The sequence below is a fragment of the Selaginella moellendorffii genome, unplaced genomic scaffold (genome assembly GCF_000143415.4).
Source record: "Selaginella moellendorffii unplaced genomic scaffold, v1.0 SELMOscaffold_179, whole genome shotgun sequence".
NCBI lineage: Eukaryota > Viridiplantae > Streptophyta > Lycopodiopsida > Selaginellales > Selaginellaceae > Selaginella > Selaginella moellendorffii.
The window spans coordinates 20,440-33,902 of NW_003314439.1; the positions used below are offsets into that span (position 1 = coordinate 20,440).

Below are 13,463 nucleotides of genomic sequence, written 5' to 3' on the forward strand. Positions count from 1 at the left end.
CGCCATTGTCTTCGTCCTCGTCGCTGTGATCGTCCTCGTCGTCCTTTTGGGTCACCTCACACTCGGATCCAGTCTATGAACCGATCAAAGTTAAAATCAAATCGAGAGCCCGATACTGTGGATTACCTCTTCTTCTCCATCGTTGTCCTCCGTTAGCTTCGATGATGACAGAGATGGTTCCTCCTGGGAAGAATCAAAGAAGAAATCGTTGTTAAATCGCTAAAGAACTCAAGGATAGATGGATAGACTGATACCTCCGAAATGTCTGGACCCATGCTAGTATCGTCATCTGCAAAGAAAGGCATAAAAAATTCTCATGGTCACAGTTTCTTATGTAAGAACAATCATAGAAACCAAAACTTTGATCTATTCTATCAAACTCACCTGGAAGCGAGGAGAAGATTGCCGCTGGAAAACTGGAAAAGAATCGTTTAGAGAAGATCTGGGAAGAAGAAATTACAGTACCTTGTTCCATCGATGCCTCGGAGCTCCAGAAGCCTCTTTCCAACCAGCGCCATGGAAACGAATCGCTGCTAGAAGAACACAAAAGAGAGATCTAAGGAAGGAATGTTTTTCTTTCTGGCCTGCAAAGAACCGGGATCGTCAGGAGAGAAACAGTCTTTCAATTCAAGCGCCATTCAGCAAGGAAACACGAAGCCACGAAGAGGAACAAAGACGACGAGGAACAAAGAGAAGACGAAGAGTAGCAATCCAGTGTAGCCATAGCCGCCGAAGCAAAACCCTCACTAAACCCTACCACTCGCGGCCTCCCGAGCTGCCAAATGCGAGGAAAAAACCGAGATCTAACGCGCGGATGGGGAGAAAAGGGAGGATTTGAGCTACAAGGCCCGCGACGCCATAGCCGGGAGGAGGAAGACGAAGCTGCCCGCGCTGCCCGTAAAATAAAAGAACCCGTCAAAAATCTCCTCCCACGCCCTGGGCTGCCCGAGCGGGCACAAACATTAACGTTGGTAACTGACACGTGTCAGCCAGATGCGCGGATGGGCAGATCGCAGCCGTCCGTGTCTCCAAGTATCTAAACTCGGAGTCCGGGAAAATTGGAGGGGTGTTTTATTTAAGATTAAACATAAAACAGACTTAACGGAAGCCCAATCCTGAGCGTTGAATGGCGAACGGCTGGGATCTCGGCAGTTCTTAGGGCTCCGAGAGAGTTTAGGGGTTTGTTGACTGTGGCGAGCTAAGCTATGGCTGGAGCGGCCCTCGTCTTCGCATTCGTGGCGCTGCTCGGCGCCGTGGGAGCGCTCGCGGATGCCAGCAGTGGCGCATTCCTTCTCCTGCACAAGGAGGTGCAGATCAAGCGATTGAAGCCTGGATCGGAGCGCATCACTGTCTCGCTCGTCGTTCACAACGCGGGATCCACGTAAGTAAGAAAAACCTTGAGCTAGGTTGGAGGAATCGGCCTGGGATTGCTCGATTATATTTTCGATCTGATTGGATTGAATTGCATGACTTTGTTGCTTTCTTGCACTGATTGATAGAAATTCTCTGCCCTGGGATAGAGTTTGATCGCTATCCAGATTCTTACGATTGGAACGTTTGCAGCACAGCGTATGATGTGAGCTTGATCGACGATTCGTGGCCCAGTTCTTATTTCAATGTCGTGTCCGGGGACACATCCACAGCATGGGAGAAGCTAGAAGTGTAAGTTTCAATGGTTGTTTTTTTTTTGCTTCTCCTTGGAATTTTTTGTAGAACTCACACTGTTTTGCAGTGGAAAGTCCCTGCAGCATTCGTTTGTCTTGGAGCCCAAAACCAAGGGTTCGTTTCAAGCCGCTCCCGCGGTCGTGAAGTATCGCGTGGCGGCCAAATCAGCGCTACAGGTACGTGTTCTAGAGATGATAACTTCGAGAGCATTCGTTGTCTTGGAATTTTCGTCGTCGTGATGGTTTGTACATTGTGATGATCAATCAATCAGGAAGCATGGTCTACTCCACTGCCGCCGCTGGACACTCTCTCCGACAAACCAAGTGGGATCAAATACGATTTCGTAAGTTTTTAAAGCTTTTCTGGTCCTCGTCCTCTGCTACTAAAGTACTGCTTACTTGCGATTGTCTCCCGTACAACAATCTCACACGCAGATCAAGGTAGATTTCTTCCGTTCCTCTGGAGCTTTTCTAACACCTTACTTCTTCCCGTCCAGAACATCGCGTTGAAATACGGCCCTCTTGTGTCGGTGCTTTCCATCGTGGGGATCTTCGTGTACCTGATGGTGGCTCCTTCCAGCTCCAAAAAGTCCAAGAGCAAGAAGCGCCGCTAAGAAAACAAGTATGAGGAAAATCTCAAAACTCTCAGTAGCAAGCACCATCACATCCTCTCGGGAAAACTCAAGCTCTTGAGCGTTTTGACATGAGTGACCATCAACTTACCTGAAAAAACACCACTTTGAATTTAAGTCCTGTTTTCCTACACAGTACTATAACTAGCTAAAGTCTCTCTATGAAAGCTCTCTATCACTGGCCAGTTTATTGCGAGCTAGCGCAGAATTGCCTTACTGCGAAACAAAAAGACGCGAAGTTAGAAGAAAGCGAGTGAATATGTCAAGAACAACGAAGAAAAGAGAGACTTTTACCTACAGTCTTGGACGAAGCTGATCCCTGGATCACCAGTAGTCACCGCAAGAGCACGTCCCATCCTTGGCAAAGTGGTGGAACCGCCGGTTATCGCGCACGATGATCTCTCGTTGCATCACCTTGGCGTAGAGCTTGGACGCGGTGTGGCAGTCTCCACACACTCGCAAGTTCTTGATCACTCTCAGTGGCTGCCCCGGCGGCGTGTTCATGTGTCCGTAAGCCATCGCCAGCCTCTCGCTGTGGTACCACAGCAGCCTCTCCTTCTTGTCCTCTGGAACGTCGTGAAGAACGTATCTCGTGTCGGGGATGTATCCATCCTTCTTGATCAGCGCGGTGATCCTGTCCACCTCGGCGTAAATCTCCCTCGTGTGCGGGTGCGAGCGATCGCCGGCCACGAACCCATGCACCGTGTTCTTGATGCTGATCATACTCTTGCCGGGCTCTTTCTTGATCCCCCTGTCCGTCATGAGCTTCCTCACGCGCTTGGCCTCCTCCCATCTCGCCGCCACCCTGTGAGCTCCGGTTCCCAGCGGATCAAGCTTGTTGTTGATCTTCATGATGATCTCGCCCACGCGCTGCGTCCGCGGAGCATCGTTCTGGGACTTGCAGCACTCGAGCAGCGCGAACCAGATGATCTCGTTCACCTGGAGCGGCACCATCCGGATCAGGTCTTCGGCCTCCTGGAGGTAGCCTTTCCTCGCAACCGTGTCCACCAGAGCGACGTAGTGCTCCATCTCCGGGACCAGTCCATAGTCGAACTTCATGTCCTTGAAGTAGCGGCCAGCTTCCTGGAGGTGACCACCGTAAGCACACGCCGTGAGGATGTCCACGAACGTAACTTTGTCCGGCATCACCCCGTCCTGCTGCATCATCCTGGCCAGCTTGAGCGCTCGATCGCTCTCGTCCTTCATTCCCAGGATTCCAATCATCGCGGACCAGGCCGCGACGTCGTGCTCTTCCGATGATTCAAACGCCAACTTGGTCTCGTCCAGGCAGTCGCAGCGAGAGTACATGTTAACCATCGCGTTCTTCACGAAGATGTCCTCGTGCTTGTCGTACTCCATAGCCGTGTAGTGCAGAGCTTTGCCTTCTTCCACCTCTCGCGCTCCGGCACAGGCCGTGAGGCCATAGCCGAGAGCGAACACGTCAGGCTCCACCCCCTTTTCCAGCATGTCGTGAGCAATGTCGATCGCGTCCCTATACTGGTTGAGAGCCAGGTATCCCTTCATCATTGCCGAGAACACGGACACCTTCTTGTCCTCGATCGCGTCGTAGCACACCCGAGCAAGGATCATACTTCCAAACTTCTCCGCGAACATGTTGATGATCGCGGTCCCGACTTTGGCGCTCAGCCCAATCTTCTCCTCGACTAGCCTCTGGAGCTTCTTGGCTTCATCCACTGTAATGTTCCTGGATTTCTGAGCGACGAGAACGTAAGTATCCTCGTCCGGCGGCGCTCCTTCCTTGGCCATCACATCTAAGATCTGGAGCACCGCGTTATACTTCCCGAGCCGGCAGTAGGCCTCGAGCATCGTCGTCCAAGCCTTCACATCTGGATTCTCGATCTTGTCGAAAGCATTGCATGCCTCCTGGATGCTGCCAACTTTTGCATACATTCTCATCACCGCAAACTTGACTTCTGGATCCGAGTCGAAACCACCATCGACGAGGAGCGAGTGGACTTTTCTCGCCTCCGCGCCATCACCCAGTCCCACCGCAGCTTCCATTGCAGCGAGCAGAGAAGCCTTGTCCGGAACCACGGACTCTCTCCTCATGTAGTAGAAGAGGTCGAGAGTGTCAACGTATTCCTGGTGCTCGGTGCAAGCTGCTAGAATCTGTGCCCAGGCCGCAACGTCCTTGTTGGGAAGTTTTAAGAACGCGTCGATCTTACTTCCAAGTTCTGCAAGCTTGCGACCCGCGGGCTCCTCGGAGATGTGCCGGGGGATGATGAAGAACTTCCCCCACATCCCCGGAGGAATGGGAGCCGTGTGTGGAGTGTAAACTGGCGGCGGCACTCCACTGACTTGCCTGACGGTCGGCAAGGGCGGAGGAGTGTAGGCTGGAACAGCCACGGCGCTGGCCTGCCTGATCGTCTGCTGGAATGGAAATTGGACTTGCATACACTGGCGCCATCCTGGAAAATCCAAACGAAGAACACCAACGTTTAGAACTTGAAAAATCTAGAGAACTTCTAGAAGATGGTAGCACAGAATCAAAATGGCAGAGCAAGCAAACGAAATCAAAACGGGCAAGCAAAGGAAATCAAAATGGTAGAGCACGCAAAGGAAATCAAAGTGGTAGAGCAAGCAAAGGAAATCCGTGTGCCCACGGTAAGAAACGCTAGAAATGGAAGATCTACAAGCAAATGCTGCTTCATTCCGCTAGAATGCGACACTGGCCATCCTCTAGACCTCGAAATCCATGCCAATCGACCCTGGCAGCAGCAGGCATTGCCCGCACCGCCTATTTCCATCACAATCCCGGCAAGAAAACCTGGACAGTGCGCTACAAGCTCTAGCGGCACACATACCTCGCAAGCCAGCCCTGATCGCGCCGCGCGCCTGCCTCATTGCCCGGGCGCCCTCTCTCGCGACTAAAACCCTCGCCTAAAACCCTGGAACGCGGCGTTTTAGGGTTTATGCGATAAAGATATACCCTAGGTGGGAGTTTCAAATAGAAAGATCTTATAACCTTTAGGCTACCAATAATCTCCGCAAGAACACGTCCCATCCTTCGCAAAGTGATGAAACCTCCTGTTATCCCTCACGATGATCTCCCGTTGCATCACTTTCGCAAAGAGCTTCGTCGCGGTGTGACAATCGCCGCAAACTCGCAAGTTCTTGATGATCCTCAGCGCCGTCCCTGGCGGCGTCGTGATCGATCCATACGCGATCGCCAGCCTCTCGGAGTGATACCACAGCAATCTCTCCTTCTGATCCTCCGGAACATCGTGAAGAACATACCTCGTGTCGGGGATGTATCCCTCCTTCTTGATCAGATCGGTGAGCCTGTGGACCTCCTCATACGTTTCCTTGGTGTGAGGATGCGATCGATCGCCCGCGACGAAGCCACGAACGTTGTTCTTGACGCTGATCATGCTCTTCCCGGGCTCCTTCTTGATCGCCCTCGCCGCGATGAGCTTCCTCACTCGCTTGGCATCCTCCCACCTCGCGGGAGCTCTTCCGCCAGTGATCATCCCGCCACCGCCCAGAGGATCAGTCTTTGGATCCAGCCGCATGATCACGTCCGCGCAGCGATTCGCGCGCTCCATGTCGTTGTAGCTCCGGCAATTCCCCAGCAGCGAGTGCCAGATCCTCTCGTCCCACTCCTCCGCTGCCATCGCCCGGATGAGCTCCTCCGCCAGCGCGAGCTCTCCTCTCCTCCCCAGCGCGTCCGCCAGGCAGCCAATGTGCTCCCTCTCGCGCGCCAGCCCGTGATCCACCGCCATATCCACGAAGAACTTCACCGCCTCCTCGATCATCCCGGCGTGCGCGCACGCCGCCAGCACGCCCACCATCGTCGCGCCGCTGGGCCGCCACCCATCCTGCTGCATCCTCGCCGCCATCGCCACCGCGCCGCGAGGATCGCCGTGCCGCCCCAGCGCGGCGATCATCGCCGACCACGCTACTGTATCCGGCCTCTCGATCTCGCCAAACACCGCGCTCGCGTCCTCCATGGATCCACACCGCGAGTACATGTCCACCAGCGCGGTCCTCACAACGTCGTCGCGGTGGAGGCCAAGATCCATCGCCGAGCAGTGGAGAGCTTTCCCTTCCTCTAGATCGGGGATGCTCGCGCAGGCGCTGATCGCCACCGCGAGAACGAGATTGTCCGCCGCCACCCTCCTCCGGATCATCTCCTGGAAGATCGCCAACGCCTCCCTCGGCTGCTTGTTGTTCGCGTAGCCGGCGATCATCGCCGTGTAAGCCGCGACGCTCTTCTGCGAGATCTTGTCGAACGCCTCCCTCGCCAGGATCATGCTCGAGAACCGCGAGAACATCCCGATCACTGCAGTGCCGATCCTGGCGCTGGCGTCCAGGCTGCGCTGCTGCTGCTCGCTCGCCAGCGCCTGGATCTTCTTGCCATCTTCCAGCGCGAGGTTCTTGCAAGTATCCAGGATGGTGATGAACGTCACCTCGTTGGGCTTCACTCCCTCGGCCTCCATCCTCTCCAGGATTTGCATCACGCTGTTGAAGCTCCCCAGCCGGCAGTAAGCTCCAACGAGAACAGTCCATGCCGCCACTCCCGGCTGGTCGATCCGATCAAACGCCCGGCAAGCGTCCTGGATGCTTCCGATCCTGGCGTACATCTTCACCACCGCGGTCCCGACCATCGAATCTCTCTCGAGCTCGCGATCCAGTACCATCGAGTGGATTCTCTTCCCCTGCGCGATATCTCCCAGCCCGATCACCGAGTCGAGCACCGTCACGAAGCAAATCCTGTCCGGCACCACGCCTTGCTCGCGCATCCGATCGAAGAGGTCCAGAGCTCCAATGTAGTCCCTGTGCTCGTTGCAAGCTGCCAGAATTTTCGTCCAGGAGACCACATCGCTGCTTGGAGCTCGAAGAAACGCCTCCAGTCGATCACCCAGATGATCCAGCTTGCTTCCCGCGGTCTGGGACTGGATCCTGTACTGCTCCGCCAGGACATTCGCGGTGCCATACTTCACTCCAGGAAGAAAAGTCGAGATCAGTGGACTAGAGAGAATTTCTGGCCCAGTCGAGACCCCTCTCGATCCCTGCTGCTGCTGGCACTGCCGGAGAAATCGCCCTGGAAAGAGGAATCAGTAACAATGCAGCCCAATTGGAGTCTCGTGATCTTACCCAGCAGCCCAGCAGCAGTCGATCGCGCTCGTTTCATCGCGAGGAAAAACCCTTAGGGTTCTTCATAAACCCTGGCCCCGCGCCTGGCGATTCGAACCCGAGACTTAGTCCTGGAAGTCGAAGAAGCTAAAGACGTAGCTCTCCTCCTCGCGCTTCTCCCTATCCCAGCCAAGGATTCTCTCGTGGATCTTCGCCATCGCCCTCTGCCCATCTCGCCCCGGCCGGCTCGATCCATAGGCAGCAACCAGCTTCTCGCGGATGGCGTCGGAGATTTCCACCCGGTTCCTCACCAGCAGCGCGTGGATCATCTTGCAATCCTTGAGCCCGGGGCTGGAATCCAGCGCCAGGAGGAAGCTCTCTCTGTCCGGGACGATCTTGCTCAAACACATCCGCGTGAATCCCTCGAGCGCCTTGATCCGGTGTCCGTGAGTGAGATAGGCCCGGATCATCGCGTTCCAAGCCTGGAGATCCTTCTTATGAATCCTCTGGAAGATCTCCACGGCTTCGTCGAGGGATCCACAGCGAATTCCATACATCCTTACGAGCTCCACTGCCAGATCGCGGCGGAGATCACAGCTGCTGCTGCTAGCGCACGAGTGGATCAACCTCCCGATCGACAAATCCTCCGCGCTGCGGCAAATTCCAAGCGCAATCCGGAAGCTGGAAGGATTGAGCGGCATTCCCTCCAAGATCATCACTCTAAACATCCCCAGCGCCCGCGATAGATCCCCGTTCCTGGCAAACGCCTCGAGGCAAGCGTTCCACACCAAGACCCTGTGAAATCTCTTGACGCGATCGAACGCCTGGACGGCGGCCTCGATCTCGCCGCAATTGGAATACATCCCGATGAGCGAGATCGCAACCCCGGCGTCAAGATCATACCCGCAGCGCCGGATCGTGTCGTGGAAGAATCGCCCCAGGGAGAGATCGCGCTTCATCCCAGCGGCCTCCACGGCCATGGCGAGCATCGACGGATCGGCCTTGAACGCCTTGAGCCGCGCGAGGTGGAGAATCTTGAGCGCCTCGTCTGGATCCCCGGCCGTGACATAGGCGCGCATGATCGCGGTGAAGGAGAGGACGTTGTGGCTGCCGAGGCCATCGAAGATCCGGCGCGCCTCGCCCGGATTCCCAAATGCCGCGTACATGAAGACGAGATCGTTGCCGACGAATCGCTCGGCCTCCATCCGGCTCCGCCGGATGTGATCGTGGACCCTGGCGCCCTCGGCCATGGCGCGCAGCCGCGTGCACAGCTGCAAGACGTGCTGATAGGAATCCACATCGAACGGCTCGTCCCTGGCATCGATGATCCTGAGAAACTCCTGAAGCTCCCGGAAATCCTCGCCACGGCTCTTCCTCCGCGCATTCCCTGCATCGTCATCCTCCTCGTCTTCTTCGAGCTTCCCGGCAGCGATCAATCGCGCTCTAGTCCTGCATGCCGCGGCCGCGGCCCATCGCCGGAGCATCCAACCCGCGGAAGAACCCTAAAAACAGAGTTAAAGGAAGGACCCTAAAGGTAAGGGAAGAGCCCTAAAAACAGAGGTAAAGGGCGAGAAATAGTTTCAAATAGAACATTCCACACGAATCTAGGGTAGGCAAACTTTAAACGACACGTGAACTAATGAAGTAATGTGGAGATAACATATAATTTTAGTAGATTGGTGTTTGCTATGGGGAAGCCACAAATGGCCCCTGCTGACTTGGTACCCAGACGAGGAGCTGGTTGCCGTGGTGTCTAACACGCTCCTCCCTCGCCACTACACCCACTGTCCTCGTCGCCCTCAGGCCTCATCTGCGGCCTCCTCGACGACTTCGACTGGTGCTTCCGCGCCGCAGTGTGCAACCCGGTCACCGGCCTTCAGTGCATCCTTCCCGCCTTGACGCTGCCCATGGATGCCTCCATCGGATACCAGGACTGGTCATACAGACATGGCCAGACGAGGTTGCAAGTGCGAGGTGACGATAGCCGGTTCTGGGTCCACATCCTCCACACAAACGTTGGCGAGCATGGCCACCACCACCTCCACACCTTCGACTCGAGCACCAACGCTTGGGAGTTGACGTCGCGGGTGAGTTTGCTTTCTGGGATGGCGGGCTCAAGGCCTACGACTGGAGCAGCGGCGAGTGGAGCGGGGTCGGCATCTCTGAGCAAGGCAAACAGGGCTTGCTGGTGTTTCCCAAGCCAGAGGAGTTGGCCGGCTACACTTACTGCCGTGCGTTTCCTTTCCGCTCTGGGCCGAGGATCATGGTGGCCGCGCTGTGCTGCATTGACAACACCGCAGCCCTAGGCAGTCGGATGGATGATGGGGGGCTGGCGCTGCTGGAGGTCGACCATGAGAGTGGGCTCCTGAAGGCGATCAGTGGTGTGGTGGTGAAGCAGCTTCATGACTATCGTGGGGACAATGTTCCAGAATACCACTTGCAATGGTTTACTGCGGGCGTCAACCTGCTTGTTTCCTTGGACGACTTTTACTTCTTATGGCCTGTGGCTTTCGACATGAGGCGTCATGAATTCCCAAGAAGCTGTGGCCACGTCCGACCGTGCTGCATTTACACCCCTTTAGCTCCGCAATAGCGTAGTTGAAGTATTTTTGTAGTATTTTGTAGTATGCTTGTGGGATCAATGAAGTGTTGATCAAAATTTGCTGAGATGCTCCACGAAGTTATCAAAGTCATCACACATTCTTGAAAACGTCTGATCTTCACTCCACATTTTGCAAAGAGGGTCAAGTTTCTGCCATCGAAAGCCTGCCTGAAATGGAAGATATGCGAGGATGCTCTGGCTTTCGAGTATCATTCCAGGACAGCTCGAAGCTTGTATTGTGTGAGTCTTGCATAAACTTTTGGATCTTTGACAATGCAAAAACTTATCACAGAAAAGAGTGTATGCCAAGCACGAAATCCTGAAGCTAAAAACAAAAGAAAAACCATGAGGAAATACGACACGGGGTCACATAGAAATATTTTGGTCTAGGGGTTTGGATTCGCTATTGTAGGCGCTGGGGGATCTTGAGGCGGAGTCCTTTGATCTGCAAGAATTGTTGTCAAGTCCGAGGAGGAGTTTGAAAGCTGTTCAAGTGCCGAAACGGCTGAGGAAAAGTTGACAAGGCGAACCTCGGTATTTCTTGCAGCTGAACCAGCTCCTTGTGCGTTCATCCCCGTTAAGAATATCACTCTCTCTGAAAGGCCTCCCAGCAGCGACAAGCCTACTTGCGTCGTATCGCAATAGTAATAACCATGTGTCGCTGCGAGTGTCCGCTGTGCTCCAAAACCACGTACTTGTTAAGCCGCCTCCATGCCTTTGAAAATAACCGCAACTAGATCCCCAGGAGGCACCAGCGGCGTCTCCAGAACGAACAGGAGGCTCTGTAGTGACACGTCGTACAAGTTGTGCATGTCCCTCTGGAGCTGGTGAATGCATAGTTGACCTTGGTGCTGGCGGACAATAGTGGCGGCATTTTGAAGTCTCTCGTCTTTGCCATCCACCAATATACTCGGAAAATCTCCCATGCTTTGTGCCAGATCGCAGTTACTTGCAAGAGGATCCTCAGAACAGCCTTATCTCTTTCTTCCTCCAATTCATGAAAACGGGATTCAGACGGCACTATCGCTGCCTCATGGTGACTTTGATAGTGGAATTCGATGACAAAACGGATAAACTCGGACTCCCATAAACCCACGTTCCACTTGGCTTATCAGTTGCAGATAGTCTTTCTGCAAATCGAAATACTGATCCACAGCCCTTTGATCCAGTGGAGATTTTTCATCGACTGCAACCGTTGCTGTCCATTCGAATCCACTGCTTTCCGGTCACCCATCCTCTTAAATTCTGGAGAAATGAAGAACAAGTTTGAGTCATAAGCACGCTTTTTATGTAGCATTGTTGACATATTGCCAAATGTAATTAATTGCACTTTCGGTAAATGTCAATGCTGGCATCAGGTTACAATCACAATAAGAAACAGAATGTTGGTTAGAGATAAGAAAATAGCATCACAAGAGTGAATGAAACAACATTCGTCCACTTAGCCAGAAAGTCCCAGCATTACGTAAAGCACTGCATGCGCTTTGTTTACACTTTTATAGCCAACCTGCAGCAAATGCTTAGCAATGCTAATCTCTTCTCTTTGTTCTTCATGGTTGAAAGATCCAGATCCACCTAAATGAGAAGTGATACGCTGATGAGATTGACAAAGGTAGCACGTGAAAATGCCAGCTTTCATAAGAGGCATGAAAAGAATGCAAAGATTTCTTGGGTTTGACAGAACCCCATGAACTTTGAGGAGCTTAATCATTTTAGTGGAGTGGTTTCTTAATTTGGATATATTCATTTTAAAATTTCACACGTTAGAACTACCTCAAATTCCTATTACTAGCCTGGACCACTATTTACCAGTGTTCCATTTACTATTGGACCAGAGTTACCTAAACCTACCAAAATTCTTTTGGCATTATCCATTTTGAATACACAGATTTCCCCCTCTTTAGTTTTCCTCAACTTTTAACATTAGATAGCACTTTTTATTTATTATTCTCTAAGAGATTAATATCTTGGGCTTTATTTAATACCTTTATGATATTACATATTACTTCTTTGGTGTTTAAGGTGTTTAAGTGTTTTAATAATGTGTTTTCTTGAACAATAAGCATTTTTTATGAGACATTCACTATATTGCAACATAAACAATTTATCTCTCAAAATATATATTTAACCTTCTTTTTATCTCAAAAATAAATCTCAAAAAGTTAATTTCCAACAATCCAATCAATTATACCAAAATTTTATTTAATTACCTCATAATTATCAAATCCTACCACTTATTACTGATACTTCTACGCCTCCATAGATATTTAGTCAAAACAATCAAATCTTAGATTTTTTAGTTTACGTTATGGGCTTTATGGGTTTTAGGAGTTCTTGTAAATAATTCAACTTCATCTTTCCTTGAGATATTTGCTACAATTGCTTCAAACTCTCTTCCAAAATCAAGATTCCCTCAAGAACAAACTTGTCTGCAAACAGAGTTCTTAGCTTCCATGCGATAGCCATCGCTGCCCAAAAGTTTGCTGACACGGACTCATCTTTTATCGAGTTTGTGGTCCGGGTGTGAGCATGAAGGAGAACGGACCATTCACAACTTTCGATCGAGCTTCCCATTTTCAAGTCCATCACTCTCTCCAGTCTCACTGGACACGCAGGGTGCCGGCTCGGGTACACATGCTTGATATCTTGACACATTTGCGTGCTGCCTCTACATTTATGGGGAAATTTCAAACACGATCAGTGAGCAATTAGACATATCATGGGGAATTCATTCAGCACTGTTTTACTGGATGAGAACGTGGAGAAGTTCTCCGTCCCGAACTAGAGGGTGCATGGAAGCTCCATCCTAAACTTGCTGCAACGGCCGGAAGTACGTACAAGAGCGAGATGTTTACTACTGGCAAGCTATCTCCGCCGGTGGCACCAATACGATGAATCTCTGATATCCTTGACGGACTTGGTGGCTATGCTGCTGCAGGGCTCACTGGTGCAGCGGCAACAATGGACAACCACCATCGTCACTGCACATACACATTTGCTGGAGTTTGCTCCATCCTTCAGTATCAGTGCTCGCATTCTCCCAGAATGAGCTGCAGCAGCTGAGGAGCTTTTAAAGAGTCTCAAACTTGGACATTCATGTCACAGGCCAGAATGACAGCTCGTTTCCGTTACCTGGGACAAAGTCACATTCTCGGCTGCGTCGGACTCTCCTTTGGGACTTACAATGGAGTTGCTGCTCAAGTTCATTCCTATGGCGGCAGAACCAAATCAGCTAAAGACGTAGAGCTTCCTATCGCAGAACCAAATCAGCTAAAGACGTAGACTCGTTGGTTCCTGGCACGACATCCTTGCCATACACGAACGCGGCGCTCATCTATGCGTCGCCAGAGGATATCACGTCTACTCCTGCTAAAGCCTGGAGAGCCATGGAAGACAAACAAAGGCAAGGAACCAAGTCTTTTTTGAAGAGATTTTGAGACGTTTTCTGACTGGTACACGAACTACGAG

The 13,463-nt window shown here is 52.2% G+C and overlaps 4 protein-coding genes across 5 annotated transcripts; 1 reads left to right on the forward strand and 3 right to left on the reverse strand.

Annotated features, from left to right (window-relative positions):
• Nucleotides 1-1,155: 1,155 nt before the first annotated feature.
• On the forward strand, nucleotides 1,156-2,427 carry LOC9637023 (translocon-associated protein subunit beta). Its single transcript, XM_024667556.1, has 6 exons — nucleotides 1,156-1,381; nucleotides 1,564-1,662; nucleotides 1,733-1,841; nucleotides 1,937-2,008; nucleotides 2,100-2,105; nucleotides 2,162-2,427. The coding sequence occupies exons 1-6, from the start codon at nucleotides 1,206-1,208 to the stop codon at nucleotides 2,276-2,278; spliced, it is 579 nt and encodes a 192-aa protein (XP_024523324.1). The 5' UTR covers nucleotides 1,156-1,205; the 3' UTR covers nucleotides 2,279-2,427.
• LOC112343678 (pentatricopeptide repeat-containing protein At3g62890-like) lies at nucleotides 2,384-5,234 on the reverse strand. 2 transcript variants are annotated; one of them, XM_024667554.1, is made up of 3 exons: nucleotides 5,122-5,234; nucleotides 2,595-4,725; nucleotides 2,384-2,512 (listed from the first exon to the last, which is right to left on the reverse strand). In XM_024667554.1, exons 1-2 carry the CDS (start codon nucleotides 5,159-5,161, stop codon nucleotides 2,621-2,623), a joined length of 2,145 nt encoding a protein of 714 aa, XP_024523322.1. In that variant the 5' UTR covers nucleotides 5,162-5,234; the 3' UTR covers nucleotides 2,384-2,512; nucleotides 2,595-2,620. The 2 variants fall into 2 exon arrangements, with proteins under 2 accessions (XP_024523322.1, XP_024523321.1); XM_024667553.1 differs by having other exon boundaries at nucleotides 2,591-4,725.
• An 18-nt stretch (nucleotides 5,235-5,252) lies between these two features.
• LOC112343679 (pentatricopeptide repeat-containing protein At4g33170-like) lies at nucleotides 5,253-7,813 on the reverse strand. Its single transcript, XM_024667555.1, has 2 exons — nucleotides 7,415-7,813; nucleotides 5,253-7,361 (listed from the first exon to the last, which is right to left on the reverse strand). Exons 1-2 carry the CDS (start codon nucleotides 7,449-7,451, stop codon nucleotides 5,290-5,292), a joined length of 2,109 nt encoding a protein of 702 aa, XP_024523323.1. The 5' UTR covers nucleotides 7,452-7,813; the 3' UTR covers nucleotides 5,253-5,289.
• Nucleotides 7,519-8,877, reverse strand: LOC9636604 (putative pentatricopeptide repeat-containing protein At5g52630). The gene has a single exon (XM_024667562.1). It carries the CDS (start codon nucleotides 8,875-8,877, stop codon nucleotides 7,519-7,521), a length of 1,359 nt encoding a protein of 452 aa, XP_024523330.1.
• Between the last annotated feature and the right edge of the window lie 4,586 nt (nucleotides 8,878-13,463).